At 41.4% G+C, this 27,997-nt stretch overlaps 1 protein-coding gene across 3 annotated transcripts; it reads left to right on the top strand.

The window, feature by feature from the left end:
- On the top strand, positions 1-27,846 carry CPT2 (carnitine palmitoyltransferase 2). Of its 3 annotated transcripts, none has more exons than XM_036255383.1 (5): positions 1-335; positions 18,961-19,041; positions 20,963-21,069; positions 24,961-26,265; positions 27,246-27,846. In XM_036255383.1, the coding sequence occupies exons 1-5, from the start codon at positions 184-186 to the stop codon at positions 27,575-27,577; spliced, it is 1,977 nt and encodes a 658-aa protein (XP_036111276.1). In that variant the 5' UTR covers positions 1-183; the 3' UTR covers positions 27,578-27,846. The 3 variants fall into 3 exon arrangements, with proteins under 3 accessions (XP_036111276.1, XP_036111277.1, XP_036111278.1); XM_036255384.1 differs by lacking the exon at positions 1-335 and adding an exon at positions 19,291-19,393 and having other exon boundaries at positions 18,957-19,041; XM_036255385.1 differs by lacking the exons at positions 1-335; positions 18,961-19,041 and adding an exon at positions 19,744-19,835.
- The last annotated feature ends 151 nt before the right edge of the window (positions 27,847-27,997 follow it).

The raw sequence follows: 27,997 nt of genomic DNA, 5'->3' as shown, positions 1-27,997 counted from the left end.
GCCAGGGTCGGTGGGCGGAGCCTCCCGTGGGCGGGGCCGGAAGTGGCTCTGCGGCCCGACGCGAATTTCGGCCGGAATCTCTGACGCTGCGCCCCGGGGCCCTGAGGTGGGGGCGAGGGGGTTGTTCTCTGCAACACAAAACTCCGGGTGCCCCGCGTTCTGCCGCCGCAGCCTCCCAGGACGATGGTGGCCCGCCTGCTACTGCGCGTCCGGCCCCGGGGCCCTGCCGTTGGCCCGGGAGCCCCCTGTCGGCCCCTGAGCGCCGGCTCCGGGCCAGGCCAGTACCTGCAGCGCAGCATTGTGCCCACTATGCACTACCAGGACAGCCTGCCCAGGTGAGCCCGGCCTTCACCCCGCCGCCCACTGCCCGCCTAGGATCGGCCCAGCCTCGCTCCAGTCACGACTCTTCCGCTGAACCATTTCTGCCCCCTGGGACGCTGCCACATACCCCAGTCTTTCAGAATCTCTTAGCACAGGAACCGCAGAGCGCGCAAATTTTATTCTAGAACGTGTCTTTGCCCCCAGATTTTTCACCTTTAACCCTTCTCAGACTCTCACCAATAACCCAACTTCCAGCCAGATACCCTAAGAGTTCCTCACATTTTCCTCTGAAAAATATCCAACCTGCATATCTCCAACACCACTCTAACCCCTCCACCCAGGGTGTTTCGCGAAGTATTTTCATGACTGCCCCACATTCCTGCCCAGAACATGGAGGGACAGGCCAATATCTGATACATAATAGTTATCCTCCCTCAGCTTCTCCCAACACCCCATCTTCATCACTGTTACTCAGAACCCTCAGCTCACTCCCATGCCAACAATACTCTGCTCTTTTAGCAGCCCCTTCAGTCCCCCAAGCACACAGAAGTGTTCATCTCACTCTCCCCAAAGTCTTCAGCATTCTAAGCCCTGTCTTCATCTGAAATCCTTTCAACACTGTCAAACCTTCCTCAACATTCCCCCTAAAATAACCTCCCTAACCCACATTAACCCCTGCATCTTCAGCCCACCCTCACAGAATTCTAGGTGCCACTCTCAGTACCCCTCCCAAAGTCTTATTCAGATTAGATCCAGAGCCCACCCAAATCCTATCTATTCCTTCTCACCATAGGCTATCCCAGCACCTTCTAAAACACCATCTAGAATTAGTTCCCCTATAAAAACAATCCTGCACGCTGCCTCCTGGGTGCACACCCGGCCTTTCCACTCCCCCTCTTCTTCCTCCCAGGCTCCTTACCTTTACCCTTCTCTCTCCTAAGTTCCAAGGGCCCTTTTGCCTTTGTAACTTTCTAACTAAACGTTCTCTTATTTAAAAAAAAGAAAGAGCCCTGGCCAGTTTGGCTCAGCGGTTAGAGCATCGGCCTGCGGTCCGGAGAGACCCGGGTTCGGTTCCTGCTAGGGGCATGTACCTCGGTTGCAGTTTGTCCCCGGCCCTGGTTGGTCGTGTGGGTGGCGGCCGCTCGATGTGTCCCTTTCACGTTGATGTTTCTCTCTCTCTCTCTTCCTCTCTCTCCCTCCCACTCTATCTGTGCAAAAAATGGAAAAATGTCCTCGGGTGAGGATAAAAAAAATAAATAAATAAAATAAAAATAAAAAAAAGAAAGAGCCCTGGCCAGTTTGGCTCAGCAGTTAGAGTGTCGGCCCGAGGACCAGAGTCTCAGAGGTTTGGTTCTGCTAAGGGCATGTACCTTGGTTGCAGTTTGCCCCTGACCCCAAGGGGGCTGTGTGGGTGGCAGCCAGTGGATGTGTTTCTGTGACATTGATGTTTCTCTCTCTCTCTTCCCCCCTCTCTCCCTCCAGTTCTATCTGAAGATAAATGCAAAAATGTCCTTGGGTGAGGATAAAAAGAAAGAAAGAAAAAACAGTCCCAATAAATCTTTCTTCCGTTTTCCTCACCCAGTATTTTCTTTTATTCAGTTTCCAGTTTTCCCAGTCTTACCAGCCTTCATCTGAGCTGCTAGGTCTCCTTCTCCAGTGTGAGAAATTTCCCCAATTCCTTCACCCCCTAAAATCAGACTTTACCTTCTCTACTCACCAGTTAGTTCCTGGTGCCACATTCCAAATTTGTATCAAAGATTTTTCTCTCTTTCTCTCGGAACTGCCATCAGGAGTCTCCTATCCAGGGGCTGGAGGCCAGCACTCTGCACCACATGAATAGAGCAAAGATTATATACCAGGCATCACCTCCAAGTACTAGGTTATTTTTCTTCACATGCAGGAACCCCTGAATCCATTGTCATCACTGCTCACCCCCACCCTCTTAGGAAAATCATCCAAGGTAATCTTGTGAAATACAGAGTGAAGACATATAAACAAATTAAAATGAAATTACCTAGTCCCAGTCTCATCGTTTAAATTTAGTAAGAGGTAGAGGGAGCCCTGGCCAGTTTGGCTCAGCGGTTAGAGCGTCGGCCTGCGGTCTGGAGAGACCTGGGTTCGGTTTCCGCTAAGGGCACGTACTTCGGTTGCAGTTTGTCCCCGGCCCTGGTTGGTCGTGCGGGTGGCAGCCACTCGATGTGTCCCTTCACGTCGATGTTTCTCTCTCTCTCCCTCCCACTCTATCTGTACAAAAAATGGAAAAATATCCTCGGGTGAGGATAAAAAAAAAAAAGAGGTAGAGGGAGAGGAAGTAAAAGTGTCTTTGTGCCAGGGGGATACGCCTGGGACACGTCTTCTTGACAGCCTGTGTATGAGCTGAGCCGGTATGTGGGGGAAAGGTGAGAAATGACAGAACCTGTCTGCATTTGCCAAACCCGGCTGCAGATGGCCCTTGACTTTCCAAGATCAAAGGGATTTTCTCTATTTTAGAATTGGAAAGCTAGGAAGAATATTCAAGATCATTTCTTGTAGCCCATAGTTTGAAGCTACAAACAGTAGCACTGAGTCATCACCCTGTTTAACCTTAAATAAGGACTCCTCCCCCCATCAGGCCTCCATTACCTCAACTATAAAGTGGGGTTTAGATAAAATGAGATTCCTTTTATCTCTGAGATTCTAGACTGGTACAGTGTGTTATCTTTGACACTCATTTTGATGTCACACTTGGTGAAAAGCCCTAGCTTTGAAGTCTGACAAAGTCAAAGTCTGGATCTTATGCTCTGTAACTTCAGGCAATTAAGTTAACTTCTTTGAGTCACAGCTCTTACCTGTAAGGTAGGAATGGAACACACCCTTCATTGGGTTATTGGGGCAATAGAGTGAGATAAAATGCCTAAAACAGAGAACTATCCTAATTAGTTGGCAAGGGTGGTTCCTTTGTATTATGTGTTCCAACTGGATCTCCCTCCCTCTTATTCCTGTGATATCACTGCTGTCTATTGACCAGGTGGCTTTGGACTCACTTTTTTCTAGGAACCCTTTGACTGTCATTTGCTTGCCTTTTAGATGTTACATTTTTTTTTCTTTGCTCTTTTTTTAGTGTAGTAAAATATAAATAATATAAAATTTACTGTTTTAATTATTTTTAGGTGTACAATTCAATTAGGTGTTATTTTTATTTTTTATTTTTTATCCTCACCCGAGGACATTTTTCCATTTTTTGCTCAGGTAGAGTGGGAGGAAGAGAGAGGAACAGAGAGAGAGAGAGAGAGAGAAACATCGATGTGAAAGGAACACATCGAGTGGCTGCCACCCGCACAACCCACCAGGGCCGGGGACAAACTGCAACCGAGGTACGCGCCCTTAGCGGGAACCGAACCCGGGTCTCTCAGGACCGCAGGCCGACACTCCAACCGCTGAGCCAAACCGGCCAGGGCTAGGTGTTATTTTTTATGGGCTATATTTATATATGCTGAACAGTTAATTTCAGAATATAAAATTGGAAGTTCTGAGGAGACAAAGAGTGGATCAGCCTGACCTACTCATTCACATGACTACTTTGATAAACATTGATATAGATTTGGAGACTGATCCATCATGGTGAAGAGCTTACCATGTAGTGGGGAGATTTGACAGGTAAACAGATCGTTCAGATGTAATATATAAGTGGAATGCCACATTTTATGATGGTTAAGATCATGAGACAGGAATCAGATAGATCTGACTTTTAATCCAGCTCTACTTCTTACTAGCTACATGGCTGTGAACAAGTGATCTAACCTAAAAATTGGGATTGATAATATTATTTTGTCTCAGGATTGTTAGAATTAAATACCCTGATATAAAGCACTTAGAACCAAGTCTGGCACATGGTAAATACTCAATAGATAAAATTCGTCCTGCAAGAGCACAACTAAAAAACCTTTTGTATTTTTACACAATATCATCATTGGGATAAAGTCATCCTAGATGGCAAGAATGTTACTGGTTTTACCTGTTACCTTTACACATTGGTAACCCTGGCCTCACCTTTGAATTCTAGAGAATCTGTCCATTATATCTGGAACACAAGTTATCACAAAATAGCGATTTTCAACCTTTTTCATCTCATGGCACACAACTAATTTCTAAAATTCTGCAGCACACCAAAAAAGATAATTTTTGCCAATCTGACAAAAAAAAGGTATAATTTTGATTCATTCACACTGGACTGCTGTTGTTTTATTGGCTTTTTTGTTTTGTTTTGTTTTAATACAATCTAAGGGGAAAGAGGTCAGTGCCCTGACTAAATAGTCAGGTATTACGTGTTTAAAATTTTTTTTTGCAGCACACTGGTTGAAAATTGCTGATATAAAATAATTAGCCAGAAGAGAGCAGAGGACCCAGTCATGAGAAAACATGCACTTTCAGGGCAAAAGGACATACAAGTGAGTCAGAAGAAGATGGTGTCAAACCCAACAGGGTGGGGGAATTTCTAAATCCATCATCTACCTTCCTTTTTTCTTTTTTTTATCCTCATCCAAGGACATTTTTTCCATTTTTTGTTCAGGTAGAATGGGAGGGAGAGAGAGGGAGAGAGAGAGAGAAACATAGATGTGAAAGGGACACATCGAGTGGCTGCCACCTGCACAACCAACCAGGGCCAGGTACAAACTGCAACCGAGGTACGCGCCATTAGCAGGAATCGAACCCTGGTCTTTCTGGACTGCAGGCTGACGCTCTAACTCCTGAGCCAAACTGGCCAGGGCCATCATCTACATTCTTTAAGGATATCACAACCTGCAGTCTAATGGGGAAAGAGACATAAATACATAAATGCCACTAAATGCAATAGAGAAGAATGCAGGGTCCTGGAATGGGTAGCGGTTAAAGGAAGGAGTAATCGGCTAATTCATTTGACACACATTTATTAAGTACTTACTCTGTGCTGGCTTGTGTGCCAGTGGAGATCAGAGAAGAGGTTTCAGAGGAAGACTCCTAATGAGCAGTGAACTCCCCTCTCTGTACTTTGCCATAATTATGAGAGCCAACTCTGCATTTCTTCCCAGCTCCCCTTCCCCCCCCCCCCCGTGACTTCATGTTGGTAGCTTGAAATTGGCCTGGTGAGAAAAAGAACAAAAAAGAAATTGATCTGGTGGGCGATTTATAGAAATTGATAAATGCTACAAATCAGGGTTTCATCCCCTACCCACTGGAAAGCTAGCTTACTAACACACTACCCCTTGGAGTGAATAATATATGAGGATGCAGATAAGGGGGTAAAATGGGTTTTGAGAGGAAAGAAATTTGTTTAATGTTGATGGCAGGTGGTGGGGGTAAGGAGGGTGATAGTCTTGAGAAGTGGCTTTGTTTGGAGAGAAATTTGAAAGCAAGTGGTATTTTCGGAATACAGTTGTCTCTCAGTATCCACAGGGTATTGGTTCCAGGACCCTTTGTAAATACCAAAATCCATGAATGTGTAAGTCCTTTATATAAAATGGCATAGGAGAAAAATGGAGATGGCAGCAGAGTGAATGGAAGCTACACAGACCATCTCCCAGGACCAAACTGGAATTACAACTAAAATAAAGACAAAACATCAGGGAAAAACCAACTGAAGAGCAACTGGGAGAGAGCCAGCACAACCAGGGACAGAGAAAGGATGCCAAATTGAGCCTGGTAGGAACTGCAGAGGTGCATGGGGGCAGGCTGGGAGCCCATGGACAGCAGTGAGGGCTGTATTAATGCTGAGAAAGCAGGGGTTTTAAAAAGCACCAATTCACCTATAGCCACTCACCTTGGGCTCTGGCAGAGGGAGGGTGGACTGGACTGGAACTGTATGGAAAGAGTGGGACTCCTGGCTCAGGAGAAAGTTGGAGGGGTGGATGCGGGGAGTTCTGTACTGAATCAATCCCTCACAGGACAGTAGCCATCTTACTCCAAGAGCCCCTTCCCAGAGCCCCTGGAAGAAGCAGTGGCCCCTCCTGTAGGAATTCAACACCATTAGGTCTGGCCAAAGAAATGCAGATTGAGGCTCATTAACATCAAGTCTGATAGCAAGCAAGTGCCCCACACGCTGGAAGTCCTCTTACACCTGAAGAATTTTTCATTCAGCTGAGGACTCAAATCCAGGCTCATCAAGTGACTGAGACTAATAGCCTCCAGGCAAAAAGCTAGAGGATAACTGAACCTTTCCTTGACTTGCAAATATACCCAGGAAAGTAAGACTTGACAATGGTGTTAAACATGGATCCTCCCAAACTCATCCAAACCCAGTAGAGGGAGCCACACCCAGCGGAACACCAACACCCACAAGGAAAATTTGGCAGGCTCCAAAACCCACTGAGTCAGCCAAAATGGTGAAACAAAGAAACAAGTCCCAAATGAAAGAACAAGATAATTTGGCAAGAGAAGAAATAAATGACATAGACTTAAGCAAGATATCAGAGGGAGAGTTCAAAGTAATAATCATGAGTAAGCTCAACAGCATGAGTAAAGATATAGAAACATTGAAAACCAACCAACTAGAAATGAATGACATAGCAGAAATAAAGAACACATTGGAATGAATAACCAGCAGAGTAGAGGAATCTGAGGACCAGATTAGTGAATTAGAAGACAGGGTAGAAAAAAAATCACCCAATCAGAAAAAGAAAAAGAAAAAAATAATTTAAAAAAAACAAGAAGACAGCTTAAGAGAACTGTGGGACAACATGAAACATAACATCCACATCATAGGAGTACCAGAAGAAGAAGAAGAAGAAAAGAAAAAATAGTGACAGAAAACTTCCCTAGCTTGGTGAAGGAAAAAGGCATACAAGTCCAAGGAGCACAGAGAACCCCAAGTAAGAAGGACCCAAAGAGGCCCACACCAAGACACATAATAATTAAAATGCCAAAAATTAAAGACAGAGAATCCTAAAGGCAGCAAGAGATAAGCAACAGGTTACCTATAAAGGAATCCCCATAAGGCTGTCAGCTAACTTCTCAACAGAAACACTACAGACCAGAAGGGAATGACATGAAGTAATCAAGGTCATGAAAAACAAGGATCTGAACCCAAGACTACTATATCCAGCAAGGCTATCATTCAAAATAGAAAGTGAAATAAAGAGCTTCCTAGACAAAAAAGAAAAAAAAGACTAAGGGAATATATTAGCACCAAACCAACACTCCAAGAAATGTTCAAAAGATTACTGTAATAAGCAGAAGAAATAGGAAGAGAAACAACCATAACGAACAAAAATGGCAATAAATACATGTCAATAATCTTAAATGTGAACAGATTAAACACATTGATCAAAAGACACAGAGAAGCTGAATAGATAAGAAAGCATGACTCATGTATATGTATATGTATATGTATATGTATATGTATATGTATATGTATATGTATATGTATATAGTTTACAAGAGGCCCATCTCACAAAAGACTCACAAAGGCTGAAAGTGAAGGGATGGAAAAAAATTTTCCAAGCAAACAGAAGGGAAAAAAAGCAGCTGGGGTAGCAGTACTCATATCTGATAAAATAGATTTCAAAATGAAGGCCATAACTAGACAAAGAAGGCCAGTACATAATATTAAAAGGATCTCTCCAACAGGAGGATATAACCTTGGTAAACATATATGCACCTAACATAGGAACACCAAAATACATTACAAAACTTCTGGAGGACTTCAAAGGAGGAATCAACAGCAATACAATCATAGCAGGAGACTTCAGTACCTCGCTGACATCACTAGATAGATTCTCTAGACAAAAAATTAACAAGGAAACAGAGACTCTACATGATGCACTAGATCAAATGGATTTAATAGGTATCTACAGAGAATTACACCCCAAAACAGCAGAATTCACATTCTTCTCAAGTGCACATGGGACATTCTCAAAGATAGATCACAGTTAGGACACAAACTAAGTTTCTACAAGTTCAAGAAGATTGAAGTCATATAAAGCGTCTTCTCAGATCACAATGGCGTGAAACTAGAAATCAGTTACAGCAAAACATTCAAACACATGGAGGCTAAATTGCATGTTATTAAACAGTGAGTGGGTTACCAAGGAGATCCAGGAAGAAATTAAAAACTTCCTGGAAACCAGTGAAAATGAACACACAACAACACAAAATCTATGGGATGCAGCAAAAGCAGTTTTGAGAGGGAAGTTCATAGCACTACAGGCCTACCTAATTTTCTAACAAAAATTAGAATTGACTTTCTAACCCTACAACTTAAAGATCTGGAAAGTAAACAAAAAGAAAAACTCACAGCAAGTAGAAGGAAAGAAATAGTAAAGGTCAGAGCAGAAATAAACAACAGAAACTAAAAAAAAAAAAAAAAAAGTTCAAAAGATCAATGAAACAAAGAGCTGGTTCTTTGAAAAGATAAACAAAATTAATAGACCCTTAATCATACCAAGAAACAAAAAGAGAGGACCCAAATGAACAAAAGCAGAAATGAAAAAGAAGTAACAGCTGACACCACAGAAATACAGTGATATCTCGGTTCTCAAACGCCTCGGATTTCGACCAAATCGGTATTCGACCAGGAGATTCAAGAAACTTTTGTCTTGGAATCCGAACAAATATTTGGAACTCGAACATCCGAGATGAGCCGAGTTGAGCCGAATGGCGTTCATTCGGCCCAGCGCGCCTTGCTTGCGTCATCAGTGTGAGTGCAGAGAGAGAGTCACGCTTTGTGGAGAGAGTCACGCTTTACACTGAATTTAACCCTTAGACATACTGTACACTTTTATTTCTTGTTGAGACTTATGTTTTTCTACATATTATATACAAATTAGGCCAGTAAATAGGCATTTTCTGGGGCTTGGAACGAATTAATCCAGTTTCCATTATTTCCTATTGGGTTTCATTGCTTCGGTTCTCGAACAATTTGGTTCTCGACCGTCCTCCTGGAACGAATTATGTTCGAGCACCGAGGTATCACTGTACAAAGGATCATTAAAAATTACAATGAACAATACACCAACAAATTGGACAATCTAGGCAAAATGGACAAATTTCTAGAAACACACAGTCTCCCAAAACTGAACCAGGAAGAGATAGAAAACTTGAACAGACCAATAACAACTAAGGAAATTGAAGATGTAATCAAGAAACTCTCAGCAAACAAAAGCCAGGCCCAGACAGCTTCACAGGGGAGTGTTACCGAACATTCAAAGACCTAACACCCATTCTCTTCAAACTATTCCAAAAAATCTAAGAAGAAGGAAGACTTCCAAACTCATTATATGAAGCCAGCATAATTCAAATTCCAAAACCAGATAAAGACACTACAAAGAAAAAACTACAGGCAACTATCACTAATGAACACAGATGCCAAAGTCCTCAATAAGATATTAGCAATTCGGATCCAGCCATACATCAAAAAAATTATTCACCATTACCAAGTAGGATTCATCCCAGGGATGCAAGTCTGGTACAATATTCACAAATCAATAAATGTGATATACCACATAAACAAAATGAAAGATAAAAACCACGTGATTATATCAGTAGATGCTAAAAAAGTATTTGACAAAATCCAGCACCCATTTCTGATAAAAATACCCAGCAATGTGGGAATAGAGAGATCATATCTTGACATAATAAAGGCCACATATGAAACACCTATAGCCAACATCACACTCAGTGGGCAAAAACTAAAAACACTTCCCTTAAGAACAGGAATAAGACAGGGATGCCCACTTTCACCACTCTTATTTAACAATTAGACAAGAAGGAAAAATAAAAGGGATCCAAATTGGAAAGGAGAAAGTGAAACTCATTATTTGCAGATGACATGATATTGTACATAGAAAACCATAAAGACTCCATCAAAAATCTACTAGAGCTAATAAATGAATTTAGCGAAGTAGCAGGATACAAAAAAAATTTTTTTTATCCTCACCCGAGGACATTTTTCCATTTTTTGTACAGATAGAGTGGGAGGGAGAGAGAGGAAGGGGGGGGGAGGGAGAGAGAGAGAGAGCATCGACGTGAAAGGGACACATCAAGTGGCTGCCACCTGCACGACCAACCAGGACCGGGGACAAACTGCAACCGAGGTATGCGCCCTTAGCGGGAACCAAACCCAGGTCTCTCTGGACCGCAGGCTGATGCTCTAACCACTGAGCCAAACCGGCCAGGGCTGCAGGATACAAAATTAACATCAAGAAATTGATGGCATTCTTATACTGAACTCACAGAAAGAGAAACTAAAAAAAATCCTATTTAGCATTGCTGAAAAAAAAAAACCAAAAAGACTAAGATACTTAGGAGTAAAGTTAACCAAAGAAGTAAAGGACCTGTTCTCAGAAAACTACAGGACATTGAAAAAAATAAATAGAGGAAAATATAAAAAAGTGGAAGCATATACCTTGTTCATGGATTGGAAGAATTAACATAATTAAAATGTTCACACTAGCCATAGCAATCTATAGATTCAATGCAATTCCCATTAAAATACCAACAACATATTTCATGAAACTAGACCAAATACTCCAAAAGTTTATATGGAACCAAAAAATACTCCTAATAGCCACTGCAATCTCAAAACAAGAACAAAGTTGGAGGGATCACAATACTGGGTATCAGGTTATACTACAAAGCCATAGTAATCAAAACAGCCTGGTACTGGCACAAGAACAGGCATACAGATCAATGGAACAGAATAGAGAAACTAGAAATTGACCCAAGACATTATGCCCAATTAATATTTGACAAAGGTGGCAAGAGCATAGAGCTGCTTTAATAAATGGTGTTGGGAAGCTTGGACAGCTACATGCAAAAAAATGAAACTAGACCACCAACTTACACCATACACAAGAATAAACCCAAAATGCATAAAAGACTTAAATGTGACTTGTGAATCCATAAAAATCCTAGAAGAAAATGTAGGCAACAAAATTTTAGACATCACATGTAGCAGAATTTTTGCTGCTACAACACTAAGGCAAGAGAAACAAAGGAGAAAATTAATAAATGGGACTACATCAAACCAAAAAGCTTCTGCACAGCAGAATAAACAAGCATTAAAATGAAAAGGCAACCCACTATATATGGGAGAGCATAATTGTCAACGATACATCAGATAAGGGGCTAATATCCAAAATATAGAGTACTCATACAACTCAACAAAAGGAAGATAAAGAACCCAATTAAAACATGGGCAGAGGACCTAAATAGACACCTCTCCAAACAGGACATACAAATGGCCAAGAAGCATATGAAAAAATGTTCAACATCACTAATCATCAGAGAGATGCAAATTAAAATGACTATGACGTATCTGGTGTGAGGACACCTGCCAGAATGGCTGCCATCAACAAATCATCAAACAACAAATGCTGGTGAAGGATGTGGAGAAAAGAGGACTCTAGTACACTGCTGGTGGGAATGCAGACTGGTGCAACCACTATGGAAAACAATATGGAGTTTCCTCAAAAAATTAAAAATTGAGCTGCCATTTGACCCAGTGATCACACTTCTAGGAATATATCCTAAGAAGCCTGAAACACCAATCAGAAAGAATATATGTACCCCCTTGTTCATAGCAGCACTATTTACAATAGCTAAGATCTGGAAACAACCCAAGTGTCCATCAGTAGATGAGTGGACAAAAAAGCTGTGGTACATATACACAATGGAACACTATGCAGCTGTAAGAGAGATCTCTTATCCTTTGAGGCGACATGAAGGGACCTGAAGAGTATTATGCTAAGCAAAATAAGCCAATCAGAAAAAGACAAATATCACATGATCTCACTTATTTGTAGAATATAATTGAACAATACAAGCTGTTGAACAAAACAGACCCAGAGACATAGAAGTAGGGTACAGACTGACAAACCTCAGAAGAGGAGTCGGATGGAGAGGAGGGAAGAGATAAACCACAGAACTTATATGCATGTATGCGTTACCAATGGACATAGACAGCATTGGGGGGGGGGGGGTTGGGAGGAGGGTGTCAATGGGGGAAAAAGGAGAAACATCTGTAACAAAAATAAATTAATAAAAATTGCAAAAAAGAAAACAAAAACTACCTCAAAGACCCAAGGCACTGATTTTGGAAAGGTTCTGGACATAAAGAATTCAAAGGAGAATTATAAAAGGATTCAACATCAGTACAGCAAAAAGCAGAGAGATGAATTAGAGAAAGATAAAGCAATTAGAAATTAGTGAGTGAGTTACCTATCTAACTGAACGAAGGGTTTTTTAAATGTTAAGTCTGGCTTGGTCCATCCTCATCTAATTGTTTACCATGTAATTGTTCCTCCATATTCATAGAGGGAAAAAACTATTCACATTTGCTACTTTCTCCTCAAACTTCTATTAACTTTATGTCACTGAGACAATAGAAGTGAGCTGATAAAATTCACTTTTCTACAACCAATACATAAGTAAATAAATAAATTAAATTAAATGGCATAGTATTTGCTAGTAATCTGTACACATCCACCTATATAGTTTAAATTGTCTCTAGATTACTTATAATACATAATACAATGCAGGTGATATGTAAATAGTTGTTATACTGTATCCTTTAGGGAATAATGACAAGGAAAAAAGTCTGTACATGTTCAGTACAGATGCTCAATCATAGACCTAACTACAGAGTACATGTCAGCAACATTACTTTTTCCCCCCCTAAATATTTTCACTCTGTGGTTGGTTATGCAACCTGCATATATAGAGGGCTGACTGTGGTCAGATTTTTTGTTGTCATTAATCCTCACCCAAGGATATTTTTTCCATTGATTTTTAGAAAGCATGAAAGTGGGGGGAAGACAGGGTGAGAGAGAGAAAGACATCGATGTGAGAGAGACACACATCGATTGGATGCATCCCTTACTTGCTCCAACCAGTGCTGGGATGGAACCTGCAACCCAGGTACATGCCCTTGACCAGGAATCAAACCTGCGACCCTTTGTGGGTGGACTGGCTCTAACCACTGAGCAACACCAACCAGGGCTATACTCAGATTTTTTTTTTTATCCTCACCCGAGGACACTTTTCCATTTTTTGTTCAGATAGAGCGGGAGGGAGAAAGAGGAAGAGAGAGAGAGAGAAACATCGATGTGAAGGGACACATCGAGTGGCTGCCACCCGCACAACCAACCAGGGCCGGGGACAAACTGCAACCGAGGTACGTGCCCTTAGCGGGAACCGAACCCGGGTCTCTCTGTACCGCAGGCCGACGCTCTAACTGCTGAGCCAAACTGGCCAGGGCTATACTCAGATTTTTAAGAGAGGCAAGGAGATAGGCAAAGTACTGAAGAAAGTATAGAATATAAGTTTTAGAACAGAATGGGGGTTCTAAAGGTATGGTGGAAGCAGCTAGTGAAGAATAGTGGTTACATGGGGCCAAACTGGATATTGCTGAGCAAATGGAAGGAAGTAGTAGCAGATAGACTTTGTGCTTAAGGTGGAAGGTATTGAAGTAGCGAAGCAAGAAACTATGAGGGAAATGGAAAGGAGATAGAATGAGCTATTCATATATAGGTAGATATCTGGATGTCTCTAAATACACGTTCAGCATTTTTTTTTTTTTTTATCCTCACCCGAGGACATTTTTTTTTTTTTTCCATTTTTTGCACAGATAGAGTGGGAGGGAGAGAGAGGAATAGAGAGAGAGAGAGAAACATCGACGTGAAAGGGACACATCAAGTGGCTGCCACCCGCACGACCAACCAGGGCCGGGGACAAACTGCAACCGAGGTACATGCCCTTAGCGGGAACCGAACCCGGGTCTCTCCGGACCACAGGCCAATGCTCTAACCGCTGAGCCAAACCGGCCGGGGCTCGTTCAGCATTTTTAATGCTTACTATATGTCAGATACCTTCCTAAGTTAATATATATATGTTATAAAATTATATATATATACATATATATATAATTTTATTTAATTCTCATAATAGCCCAGTGAGCTATTACTTAAGAAATGCAGAAAGGAGGACCAGTGACTAAGAAGTTTGTCCAGGATCACATGGATAATAAGTGACAGAATCTAGGCTGCAAACCCAGATCTGTGAGATTCCAAAGGCTGTGAACTTAACCTCTCTCCCTATACTAGATGTGTTAGGTAGGGTTGGAACTTGACAGATAGCATTTCAGATCTCTCTATGAGGCAACTTTTCTTTCCAATTCATAGATCAGAAATAGAGTCTGAGGAACATCAAGTAATTTGCTACCTATAACCATTTAACTAGAAATTAAGAATTAAGTTGCAGAGCTGGGACTCAGGCCTAGGTCTGATTCTAAACTTCATCCTCTTTCTACTGTGTCAGTGGTTCTTATACTTCTAGACTTCACAGATCATTAAAATTATGGGGAAAAATACTTATCAATGTTATTTCTTAAAAGAATGGACCTTTAATGGCTCTCATCCCCCATCCAAAAAAACAAACAAACAAATAACTAACAATCCTAGCCTTAAGAACAGACTTCTAAATTAAACAAATTTAGCTTTGTGAAAAGCTCACTCTTCTGTTCCTGTTTTTTGTTGCTTTTTTTTCATTTCACTGAACTAGTAACTTCATGGCTATTGTCTGCCAAGTATTAGTAGTCTGGTGATGTGGACTGGATTGCTATTTGGCATTTACATTTAAGGCATTTTATATAAGGCAAAAATATAGACCTGGTAATTTTGGCATATTCATTATGTTGTCTTTAATATTTTTTATAGAAAACAGGTGGTTTTTATGTCTATGATAAAAATATTTATACAGAATATACTGTCTCTATGTAATTTCATTGAGAAAATTCAGTATCGTATTAACAACAAAAATATAAATCACTCTGGAAACTTGCTTTACCTTACTAAGGTACATTCCGGCTAGAATTAACACTCCAGAATCTTTTTAATAAGCACTGTTTTTATAAAACTGCCGTTGCCTCTAATTTTGGACTTTTGTTTAAAAAGAAGGTGGCCCTGGCTAGTTTGGCTCGGTGGTTAGAGTGTCGGCCTGCGGTCCAGAGAGACCCGGGTTTGGTTCCCGCTAAGGGCATGTACTTTGGTTGCAGTTTGTCCCTGGCCCTGGTTGGGTTGTGCAGGTGGCAGCCACTCGATGTGTCCCTTTCATGTCAATGTTTCTCTCTCTCTCTCTCTCTTCCTCTCTCTCCCTCCTGCTCTGTCTGAATAAAAAATGGAAAAATGTCCTCGGGTGAGGATAAATAAAATAAAAAGAAGGTAAATTTTCATTAATGTTCCTGCTGTGTCAAAACAAAATCTTGAGAAAAGTGTGTAATTTGTAATTATGAGGTAGTTGAGGTAGTATTTGGGATTTTCTATGTAAGTCCACGAATATAAGGGTATCTACAGTTGTGAAGTGTCGTGAATGGTTACTTAGTGCAGCCTAAGTTCATAATGGCTATAAATAATTTAGATTTACTTTTTACATTATTTTTTGGATAAACATGCATTGAAAACAAATGGAAGAACCATGGTGTATCTTATAGTAAGCTACATTTTATGGATAACTTTCCAGTTTTCCTAAATGGCTGCTGTATTTAGATAATTTGAATGTATCTGTTAATTTGAGTTGGCAGAGGTAACCTAACAAATTAAGTTTTGATACCAGGGGATATCTTTTAGTAAAATTATTTATTTATTTTAAATCTTTATTGTATGTTACAGATGTTCCTCATTTTTCCCCCATTGACCCCCTCCTTCCCTGTCCCACCCCCCTCCCACCTTTTCCCATACTATTGTCTGTGTCCATTGGTTATGCATATAAGTTATTTGGTTTATTTCTTCCCACCCCCCAACCCCTTTCCCTTTGAGGTTTGTCATTCTAGCAATGAATTTGTACTTCTTAATCCTTTCACCTTTTTCACCCATTCCCCCAACCCCCCTCCCATCTGGCAACCAACAAAATGTTCTCTGTATCTATGAGAATGTTTCTGTTCTGCATGTTCATTTTGTTTGTAGATTCCATTGTCGATAGATATGTATTCATTGCCATTTTGTTTGTTCATATATTTTATCTTTTTCTTCAAAAAGACCCTTCATCATTTCATATAATAACGGTTTGGTGGTGATGAACTCCTTTAACTTTTTCTTGTCTGGGAAAGTCTTTATATGGCCATCGATTCTAAATGACAGCTTTGCAGGATAGAGTAATCTTGGTTGTAGGTTCTTGCTTTTCATCACTCTGAATATTTCTTGCCACTCCCTTCTGGCCTGCAAAGTTTCTTTTGAGAAATCAGCTGACAGCCTTATGGGAACTCCCTTGTAGGTAACTAACTGCTTTTCTGTTGCTGCTTTTAAGATTCTCTCTTTGTCTTGAACATTTTGCATTTTGATGATGATGTGTCTTGGTGTGGGCCTCTTGGGATTCATCTTGTTTGGGACTCTCTGTGCTTCCTGGACTTGTATATCTGTTTCCTTCACCAAGTTAGGAAAGTTTTCTGCCATTATTGTTTCAAACAGGTTTTCAATTTCTTGTTCTCTGTCTTCTTCCAGCACCCCCAAGATGCGAATATTGGCACGCTTGAAATTGTCCCAGAGGCTCCTTACACTATCCTCATTTTTTTGGATTCCTTTTTCTTTTTGCTGTTCTGATTGGGCGTTTTTTGCTTCCTTATATTCCAAATCAATGGTTTGCTTCTTGGATTTACGTACTCTACTATTGAATCTGTGTAAATTATTCTTTATTTCAATTAAAGCCTCCTTCGTTTCTAACTGTGCCTCCATCATTTCTGACTGGTCCTTTTTTATGCTCTTGAGGCCCTCCCTAAGTTCACTGAGCGTCCTTATAAGCAGTATTTTGAACTCAGCATCTGTTAGGTTGCTTATCTCCATTTCGCTTAGCTCTTTTCTTGGGGTTTTGTTCTGTTCTTTCATTTGGGACCTGTTTCTTTGTCTCCTCATTTTGGCTGCCTCCCTGTGTTTGTTTCTGTGTATTTCTTAGCAAGAGGTATGGGGCTATCTGAGACCAGATGCTGCTTGTTTGAAAGAATTTGGGAAAAACCTGAAGCAGGATCCAAGACCGGCCAATCCTATGGTTAAGCAACTGGCAACAGCTTGGGTGGGCCTGAAAGTTGGGTGGGGCGGGGCCTCAGGGAATCACCAGGGTGGAGCAACCAGTGTGAGCCAGGTTGCTGAAGTCTCAGATATGGCGACTGTCTGCCACCCCAGGGAAGGGCTCACCAAAGAAACAAAGGCCTCTGACAGTACGTTTGTCCCAGAGAACGCCCCCTCTCCAGCTCTTGCTCCAGTGCCAAACAGCTCAGTTCTTCCCTGTATGTCTCTGGTGCCCCTCGAGCAGCCTCCCCTCCACGCTTAGAAGGAGTCTGATAAGTTCGTGTGCGGGCCCTTTAAGGAGCTGCCTGGGGCTCCAGCCGCCTCAGCCTCCCTGAGCCTCAGATCCTGCTGGTTTTCCAGCCAGAAGTGACGGGGACTCTCTTCCTGGCACTGGAACCCTGAGCGGGGTGCCTGGTGTGGGACGGGGACCCCTCAGTCCTCAGGATGGACCTTCCCAGCCAGGTATCCTCCTGATTTTTATCCTCCACACATGGGTGTGGGAGCAGCCCGTCTGCCTCCGCCCCTCCTACCGATCTCGATGTGGCTGCTGCTTTAATTCCATAGTTGTAGGACTTCCATTCAGCTCGATTTCAGGCGGTTTTGAATAATGGTTGTTCTGTAGTTTAGTTGTAACTTTGATGTGGTTGTGGGCCGCCATCTTGACCGGAAGTCTCAGTAAAATTATTGACATGAAAAAGAAAGTACACCTCATCAAACACCTCACCATGTGTTTTAATTTCAATATGGACCAGTAACTTCATCACCATAGCTGTCATTGGGAATCTACCAGTAGAGAATTATGAATAAGTAAGCACATAGCAAGATCTTATTCCTCCTCACAGAACTCCTGGTGGCTGGGCATGGCTTGATGGTTGACCCCATATTTGGCTGGCCCTTGGACAGACCTATGTTTCACTCTTGTATGAATCTCTATTGTACAATGCACAAGCAAGTTTAAAAACAACTTTTTGTTTTAATCTTGGGGGAGAAAAATGTAATTGTTGAAACTAAGGGTAGGATTCAAACCAGTGCCAATACAGGGCTAGCACAGGTATTATAATTGTGACTGGAAAACTGGAAGGCTTTGGGCAGCTTTCGCTTCCCCATTTTTTTTTTTTTTTGTTAATTGTCACCCAAGGATATTTTTCCATTTATTTTTAGATAGAGTAGAAGGGAGGGAGAGAGAGAGAGAGAGAGAGAGAAAGAAACATTGATGTGAGAGAGACACATCGTATGGCTCTCTCCCACACGACCCTGGCCGGGGCTGGGGGTCAAACCTACAACCCAGGTACGTGCCTTTGACTGGGAATTGAACCTGAGACCCTTTGGTCCTTGGGCCAGTTCTCTAACCACTGAGCCAAACTGGCCAGGGCCACTTCTCCATTTTGAATCTATTAGTATATTTACTAATTGAGCTTATGAAATTTATCATTAATACATTACAAATTATTTTACTTAAAAATATAGTATAGTTACCACTGATACTTACATTAGTAAATCCGTCGAGTCTGATTTGTCTTATGTTGGTTTTTTTTGGAAGGTAATTATCCAGTAATCAGTTTATTAGTTTGAGCTGTGAAGTTAACCTGTTTCACATATTGTCACCCTTACATTGACCTTGCTTTCTCCTCAGGCTGCCTGTCCCCAAACTTAAAGATACCATTAGGAGATACCTCAGTGCACAGAAGCCTCTCTTGGATGATGGGCAGTTCAGGTAAATGCTGAGAACCCTGAATGATCATGGTTGGGTGGTTCAAGAGAAGTTGACAAGTAATGGTTGACTCTGCTTCAGGAAGTATCTGTGATTTGATTGGGTCTTCAGGATCCTGAGACCTAGTCTTTACATTTGCAAATTCAGAAAATAGGTTTTTTACTCATGAAGGGCTGACCAAGTCTTTCCAACCAGACTCAACAGGTTATGGTTTATAAGCCAGAATGCCAAATTTGTACTGTATCTTGGCAGGCGTACCTGGGAGGCTAGCTGGTACTGATCATTTGCAGAAGGCATGTACTCCTGGTAGGGAGATCCACTGAGGAGAGCATATGGCAGACCAGAAGTTTGCTTGGTGAGCATGTGTGCTGGGTATTTATATAGTGTGTCCCCAAAATTCATACTCTTTTAGGAACCTCAGTATATGACCTTATTTAGAAGTAAGGTTGTTACAGATGTAATTAGTTGAGATCAGTCCTGGCCAGTGTGACTCGGTTGGAGTATCATCCCATGCACCAAAACGTCATGGGTTTATTTCTGGTCAGGGCACATACCTAGGTTACAGGTTCAATCCCTGGTCAGGGCATGTATGGGAGGCAACTGATCAGTGTTTCTTTCTCACATCGATGTTTCTCTCTCTCCCCTTCCCTCTTTCTTCCTCTCTCTAAAACCAATAATAACATATCCTAGGTTGAGGATTAAAAAAAAAAAAAGATGAGATAATACTGAAGTAGGGTGGGTCCTTAATCCAAGGTGACTGATGTCCTTTTAAGAAGAGGAGACACAGAGACAGCCAGGTGATGATGGAGGCAGAGATTTGAGTGTGTGATTTGAGTGTGTCAACAAGCCAAGGAATGCTGAGGACAGCTGGTAACACCAGAAGCTAAGAGAAAAGCATGGAATAGATTCTCAGAGTCTTCGGAGAGAATATGGTCCTGTTAATACCTTGATTTTGTACTTCTAGCCTCCAGAACTATGAGAGAATAAATTCCTGTTGTTTTAAGTTATCCAGTTTTTGGTACTTTGTTATGGCAGTCCTAGGAAAGTAATACAGCATGGAATCAGAAAATAATATTGGATATTGTCAAAAAGTGGATTGCATTAAGCTCTTACATCCTAGTGTTGTACCTTTTTTCCATGATGGGAATTTTTCATGCAGATGCCTGTTATTGTCATTAAAACCACAGAATCCTATACTGGACAGTGATGGAAAAACAGAGGTGAACTGCTCATAATCTAGTCCTCTACTTTTAAATATTCCTTATTTGTCACTTGAAGCTTCTCTTGAGATGGTAATAATTTAATAGCTACCAGTTACTAAATATTATGTTTCAAACTGTCCTAAATCCTTAGCTTTATGAATATTTTTAATCTTGTAAGGTGGTATATTATCTCCATTTTTTACATGAAGAAACTGAAACTCAGATCAAGTAACTTGTTTAAGGTCACACAGTTTGAAAGTGAGAGCTAAATTTCAAACTTAGCTCTTTTTTACCCCAAAGCTAATGTCCTTTTCTCCATGCCAAACTGCCTCCTAGATTACAGATAGTTATATGAGATGTTGATTGATCTTCCCGATCAGTCATTTAAAAAAAAATATCCCAGATTTATTAATTTTAGATTTATTCTTGTTCTGATCTCAGTCCTAGGTTCTAGGGATATGCTATTGGGGACTCAAAGCTCTGTGTATGAATTTTGGCTGTGACTCTAAAAATCATGTATTTTCTGCCATTATTTGACTCAGGAAGGGTGCCTGCCAGAGGCAGGGGTGGGGGTGGTTGAAATGGGTGAAGGGGATCAAAAGGTACAAACTTCCAGGTAAAATAAATATGTCATGGGGATGTAAGGTACAACATGGTGACTGTAGTTAATAATACTGGATTGTTTAAAGTTGCTGAGTGTAGTCTTTTCTCAAACATTTCAGGAAAACAGAAGAACTTTGCAAGAGTTTTGAAAGTGGGATTGGAAAAGAACTGCACACGCAGCTGGTTGCTCAGGACAAGCAGAATAAACATACAAGCTACATTTCAGGTATGTAGGCTGGGCTGTGGGCCTAATTTTCCTCAGAGCCCTCCATAATTGAAAGTAAGACAGCTTTCTCCTGTTTTGGTCTCAAAAATATTTTTGGTGGGACAGCATTGAAATAATGTCAATCCTGTCTTCCTGAGATAAACATTAAGGCAGAATGAGTTCCCCCTCCACTAAGATGTTGACTGGAGTTCATGCTCAAGAGCGACGGCTTGCTTCCTCTATAGATGGGATCAAGACAGAACCTAATCATTGGTTCTGCCGAAAAGGATGTAGGACTAAGTCCCTATGTGTATGATTCTGGATCCTTCACAGTCTGGCCTGACTGCGCTCTCCAGCCTTTTCTCTTACCATTCCCTCTGACACACTCCATGCTTCAGCAAACCCGAACAACTCATTCCCTCAACCCATTCGTCTTTCATTCTCTGTGCCTTCATTTGTGTTGTTTTCACTGCCATTTTTTTACCTGGAAAATTCTTCCTTTAAGACTCAGGAAGGGTGCCTGCCAGAGGCAGGGGTTGGGGGTGGTTGAAATGGGTGAAGGGGATCAAAAGGTACAAACTTCCAGGTAAAATAAATATGTCATGGGGATGTAAGGTACAACATGGTGACTGTAGTTAATAATACTGGATTGTTTAAAGTTGCTGAGTGTAGATCTTAAAAATTCTCATCATAAGAAAAATTTTATAACTGTATGGTGATGGATGTTAACTAGACTTATAGTGGTGCTCATTTCACAATATCACAATATATACAAATATGGAATCATTGTATTGTAACTTGAAACTAGTATAATGTTTTATGCCAATTATATACTCAATGAAAAAAAAGTAAAGAAAAAGAAAAAACACTCAGGTAGAATTATTTTTAAAAAGTTTTTTTTGGGGGGGTACGTGCCCCTAGTGGGAACTGATCCCAGGACTCTCTGGTATGGTACGCAGGCCAACGCTCCAGCTGCTAAGCCAAACCGGCCGGGGCAGGATGTTTTTTTTGTATGAAACTTTTGTCCTTCTCCCTTTCCATTCAGAGTTTGTTGCTTCCACTTGTTTCCACAGCACTTCATTTAATTTAGTTTATATTTTTTATAAGGTTATACATGCATATAGTTTAAAGAATTAAATAGTTCTACTAGGCTTACTAGGAAAAAGCAATTTCTTGACCCTCCCCTAATTTCCCACTTCTCACTTTCCGCTGCTCTCTGATTCTTTTGATATGTATCCTCACTCTCTAAATTATATACTTATATTACTGTATTTTAACTTTTTTGTTTTAGGCATTATCTATTGACATCTCATTATAGAAGATTAGAATTTGTCAGCTTCATATTTTCACCACATATATGGGTATACATGCCCATTTCCTATCCCATCATTTTCACAGTATAGTTATTTGTAATTTTGGTTAACTTACTATTTATTTATTTATTTTATTTTTTAAGTTTTCATCTTTCTTCATAGTCTGTCTCCAAGTTGCTTTTTTGCTGTTTGTTTTGCCTTCTTTTTCAGATGCTTCTTAATCTGTGGTCTTGGATATGGATAACCTATTAAAAAGCTGTTGGGCCCAGCTGGTATGGCTCGGTGGTTGAGCATTGACCCATGCACCAAGAGGTTGCCAGTTTGATTCCCAGTCAGGCCACATGCCCAGGTTGTGGGCCCAATCCCCAGTTGGGGGGCATAATGGAGGCAGCCAGTCGATGTTATCTTTCATCATTGTCTCTATTTCTCTCCCTCTCCCTTCCTCTCTCTCTCAAATCAATAAGGAAAAATTATTATTTTTTTTTTTTGAAAAAGCTATTGGAAGCTCTGTGGATGAGGGTGAGTCTTATTAATCACAGCTTTACTTGTAATGTGATCTGGCTAAATCATTTCCTTGAGTGTCCCTAATGTTAGTGTCTTTGAGGTTAGGCTCCCAGGGAAGGCTTTTCCAGAAAACTGCCAAAAGGTATTTTCCTGGTCACTAGTATTGTAGAAGTGGTTAAAGGAAGAAAACTTGAGATCTCAAGATTTATGTCCCACAATTTTACTTTCTTCAGAGAATATCTGGGTTGTAGGAGTGTGGGTCTAAATAGCTTTTCAATCAGATATGTCTAGGCAGCCAACTCCTGAGCCCTCTGGGGATTCTGCTTTGTAAATCATATTATTTCTCTTTTCTCAGCTTAGGGTTGGCTTTCTTGAATCTGCTTTAGGCATTACCAGTTGCCTAAATGCTTTTCAGCTTCTAATATTTGCTCTTTTCTCTTCTTTCATTCTCTTTTCTTACTGGTTTATATCTCTTTAAAATTATTTTTCTGAAGGGATCAGAGACATGTCTATTTCCATCAAATATATTTCACCACCACCCCAGTATATCTTTTCTCTTACCATTTTAGTGCAATGCATTTTGTTTTAATTCTATTTGGTTCCTTCACCACAGTTCTTCCAAATCAAAGTCCATGTTCTATTTCTATGTTCCCCTGGACCAAGGCCTGATTCTCAGCACTTATTCTCAAGGAATGAAATGGAATAAATGAACCAACCAATGAATAACAGACAAATTTGTGCTCATTAATCCTTTCTCCAGTGCTTTACCTGTGAAAATTATTCCTCCAATGGAAAATGGTCCTTATTAGTACAGTTAATTCATGCTTACTAGTCCTGGCAGGAGCTTCCCTTGAAGACATATTTTCTGATAAGATACTGCTTCTGGAATTTTTACAAGCAGAACATCCACCGCAATGCATAGAGCTAGTGTGAGTGATCCACACTCAGTCATAGTTACTTCTAAGTGCTTTTCGAGCATTTCCTGAAAGAGGGAATGCACAAATGTACACAGTACACAGAATGATGGTGAAGACTCCCCCATGTTAGGGAGACAGTGAAGTGTGAATATTGTCCCTGAGGGTAGACAAAGCAAGGGAAACCTAAGGAGATGGGATGGGAATTAACAACTGTTCTGTTCCAGCATGAATGCAAGTGAGGTGTGATTGTATTTTATTCCTTTAAGAGTCAAGAAAGGAAACGGGCCCTGGCCGGTTTGGTTCAGCGGTTAGAGCATCGGCCTAAGGACCAGAGTCCCAGGTTCGGTTCCGCTAAGGGCATGTACCTTGGTTGCGGTTTGTTCCCGCCCCAGTTGCGATTGTGTGGGTGGCAGCCAGTCGATGTGTCTCTTTCACATCAATGTTTTTCTCTCTTCCTTCCTCTCTCCCTCTGCTTTATCTGAAGATAAATGCAAAATGTCCTCAGGTGAGGATTAAAAAAAAGAAAGGAAACAGAATGAAAAAGAAAAGGCAATTAATAAACATTAGGGAAATTCACATCAAAATCACAATGATGGTTACCCAGCAGACTGGCTCCAATCAAAAAGACAAACAATAACAAATGTTGCCGAAGATGTGGAGAAATTGGAACCTTCATACACTGCTGGTGATGATGATGCAGGCACTTAGCAGTTCCTCAAAAGGTTAAACACAGACTTACCACATGACCAACCAGTTCCACTCCTAACTATATCCCTAAGGGAATTGAAAACATACATCCTCACAAAAATTGTACATAACAGCATTATTCATAATAACCAAAAAGTGGAAACCCAATGCCCATCAACTGATGAATGGATAAACAAAATGTGCTATATGGAACATTATTCAGCAATAAAAAGAAATGAAGAACATACATGCTACAACATCGATGAACCTCAAAAACATTAGTGTAAATTATAGAAGCCAGACCACATAGTGTATGATCCTGTTTGTATAACATGAATTACTGCAGAGCAAAAAAAATAATCAGGAAATTCCTCCCTCTGGAAGGTTGATATCATTTCTTCTGCATATGCTTAATTTATTTACTGTCTCAAATTTTATTTTTAGAAACTGCGTTCACTTTTGTTGTTCTTTTTTTATTTTTACATTTTTAGGCCCCTGGTTCGATATGTACTTAACTGCTCGAGACCCCATTGTCCTGAACTTTAATCCATTTATGGCATTCAATCCTGATCCTAAGTCTGAGTATAATGACCAGCTCACCAGGGCAACCAACATGACGGTTTCTGCCATCCGGTTTCTGAAGACACTCCGGGCTGGCCTTTTGGAGCCAGAAGTGTTCCACTTGAACCCTGCCAAAAGTGACACTGATATCTTCAAGAAACTCATACGACTTGTGCCTTCCTCTCTGTCTTGGTATGGTGCTTACTTGGTAAATGCATATCCACTGGATATGTCCCAGTATTTTCGGCTTTTCAATTCAACTCGTTTACCCAGACCCAGTCGTGATGAACTCTTCACTGATGACAAGGCCAGACACCTCCTGGTCCTAAGAAAAGGACATTTCTATGTCTTTGATGTCCTGGATCACGATGGGAACATTATGAGCGCCTCTGAAATCCAGGCTCATCTGAAGTACATTCTCTCAGACAATGGCCCTGCCCCCGAGTTTCCACTGGCTTATCTGACCAGTGAGAATCGAGATACCTGGGCAGAGCTCAGGCAGAAGCTGGTGAGTAGTGGCAATGAGGAGACCCTGAGGAAAGTGGACTCTGCTGTGTTCTGTCTCTGCCTAGATGACTTCCCCATTAAGGACCTTGTCCACTTGTCCCACACCATGCTGCACAGTGATGGCACAAACCGCTGGTTTGATAAATCCTTTAACCTCATTATAGCCAAGGACGGCACTGCGGCTGTCCACTTTGAGCATGCGTGGGGCGATGGTGTTGCAGTGCTCAGGTTTTTCAATGAAGTGTTTAAAGACAGCACTCAGACCCCTGCCATCACTCCACAGAGCCAGCCGGCCAGCACTGACTCTTCTGCTGCTGTGCAGAAACTCAACTTCAAGCTGAATGATGCCTTAAAGACTGGCATCAGAGCTGCTAAAGAAAAGTTTGATGCCACCATGAAGACCCTCACCATTGACTGCATCCAGTTTCAGAGAGGAGGCAAAGAATTCTTGAAGAAACAGAAGCTGAGCCCTGACTCGGTGGCCCAGCTGGCCTTCCAAATGGCCTTTCTGCGGCAGTATGGGCAGACAGTGGCCACCTACGAGTCCTGCAGCACTGCAGCATTCAAGCATGGCCGCACGGAGACCATCCGTCCAGCCTCCATCTTCACAAAGAGGTGTTCTGAGGCCTTTGTCAGGGAGCCCTCCAAGCACAGTGCTGGAGAGCTTCAGCAGATGATGGCCGAGTGCTCCAGATACCATGGCCAGCTGACCAAAGAAGCAGCAATGGGTGAGATGGGGGTGGGGAGCATGCCCATGGGTCTTCTTGCCCTCAGCACTGGGATAGGCCTCAGTAATATTCTACTCAGTGAATCCCTCTCCTCCCCCACCCCTTTACTAGGTTTAATCCATCAGCCAGCTCCCTTATGATTATTTTTTTCTACTCTAATAGTCTGAACAGTCAGACAAGCCACTAGGGATCAGAATGTTTTCTCCTAAGCAGGGATCGGGAAATGCATCTAACTTCATCCTCACTGAAGGTCACTTTGAGCTGTGACACAATTCTCTACTATTTATTGGTCATTAGATTCAGTTTGACAATTTAGGATTTCTAAGCCTGCAGCCTCTCTTTACTTCACCTCAGATGTCGCATGTTGGCTCCCTGTAAATAGATCATTTCAGAAGCTCTTCCCAAATCTAAGTGTCATCCTGCTTTGCCTCTTTGTGGCAAAATTTGAGACCTGGAAAGGACCTGGAGGATCATATAGACCAATCCTTTCATGCAGTCCAAAGTCCTGGAACTAAAAGGGACTTCTAGGACATTCTGATCTCATCCTGTCCCATTTTATAGGTAGGCAACCGAGGCCACTGGCCCAGGGTTACACTGCAAATTAGCAGTAAAGATGAGATTAGAACTCTTCATTTTGTTCCACTTACTCATTTCTGTCTTTTACATTTGATTTGGATTTGGGTTTTATCTTAGTTTTTGAGTCCAGAGCTCTCTTCCTGTATTTTTCTTGGCTATCTGACTAAATTGACTTAGTTTCAGAGTTTTTAAAACTACATGCTTTCATTTGGGGCCCATTTTTTATTCTAGAATGAACTGCTCCAGAGGTCAGAGCTGGAGATGTGCATGCAGAGGTGGACAGGCCCTCCCTTCCACTCTCAAGGATGCTGTGAAGGGGACTCTTACAGGGGTGGGAGGTTTTACTAAGGCTCCTTTTAGTTCTGCAATTCTGAGACTCTGCTTTTTTGTTTTCTCTCTGACAGGCCAGGGCTTTGACCGACACTTATTTGCTCTGCGATACCTGGCAGCAGCCAAAGGGATTGTCCTACCTGAGCTGTATCTGGACCCTGCATATGCACAGATAAACCACAACATCCTGTCCACTAGCACACTGGCCAGCCCAGCAGTGAACATTGGTGGCTTTGCCCCCGTGGTCCCTGATGGCTTTGGCATTGGGTATGCTGTTCATGACAACTGGATAGGCTGCAATGTCTCCTCCTACAAAGGTCGCAATGCCCGGGAGTTTCTACAATGTGTGCAGAAGGCCTTAGAAGACATGTTTGATGCCATGGAAGGCAAATCTATCAAAACTTAGCTTCTGGATGGGTTAGTCTCCATTGCTTCATCGACATGAAAACTGAGGTCTGTGTAGCCAATAAGTACTATTCTGTGATGGAACTGATCATGAGGTGCCTAAACAGCCAGTGCTGTAAAGCCTGAGCTTTGAAATTGTGGTTTTAAAACGAAACATGTCATTTCCAAGTGGAATTAGATTACAATGAAAGATAATGTGTGATTTCATTTTAAGGGTATTTGATTGGAGGGTAGGCTTTGGAAAAATAACTCAGGTATATTTATTGTTGAAGCAGAAATAAAGTTTAATTATTGCATCTATTGACATACTCTATTTTCTTCTTTTAATTAATGATACTTTGAGTTCTTTTACCTCCTGAAAGATGAGAGGGCAATTTAAAATATAAACAAAACCCCCCTGGCCGGTTTGGCTCAGCAGTTA

The sequence above is a fragment of the Molossus molossus genome, unplaced genomic scaffold (genome assembly GCF_014108415.1).
Source record: "Molossus molossus isolate mMolMol1 unplaced genomic scaffold, mMolMol1.p scaffold_m16_p_12, whole genome shotgun sequence".
Classification (NCBI taxonomy): Eukaryota; Metazoa; Chordata; class Mammalia; order Chiroptera; family Molossidae; genus Molossus; species Molossus molossus.
This window is presented reverse-complemented; position numbering and strand designations above follow the sequence as displayed.

Coding starts and splice junctions, on each gene's coding strand:
- CPT2 (XM_036255383.1), top strand. CDS start 184: ATGGTGGCCCGCCTGCTACTGCGCGTCCGGCCCCGGGGCCCTGCCGTT. Junction 336..18,960: donor TACCAGGACAGCCTGCCCAG/GTGAGCCCGGCC, acceptor CTTTCTCCTCAG/GCTGCCTGTCCCCAAACTTA. Junction 26,266..27,245: donor GACCAAAGAAGCAGCAATGG/GTGAGATGGGGG, acceptor TCTCTCTGACAG/GCCAGGGCTTTGACCGACAC.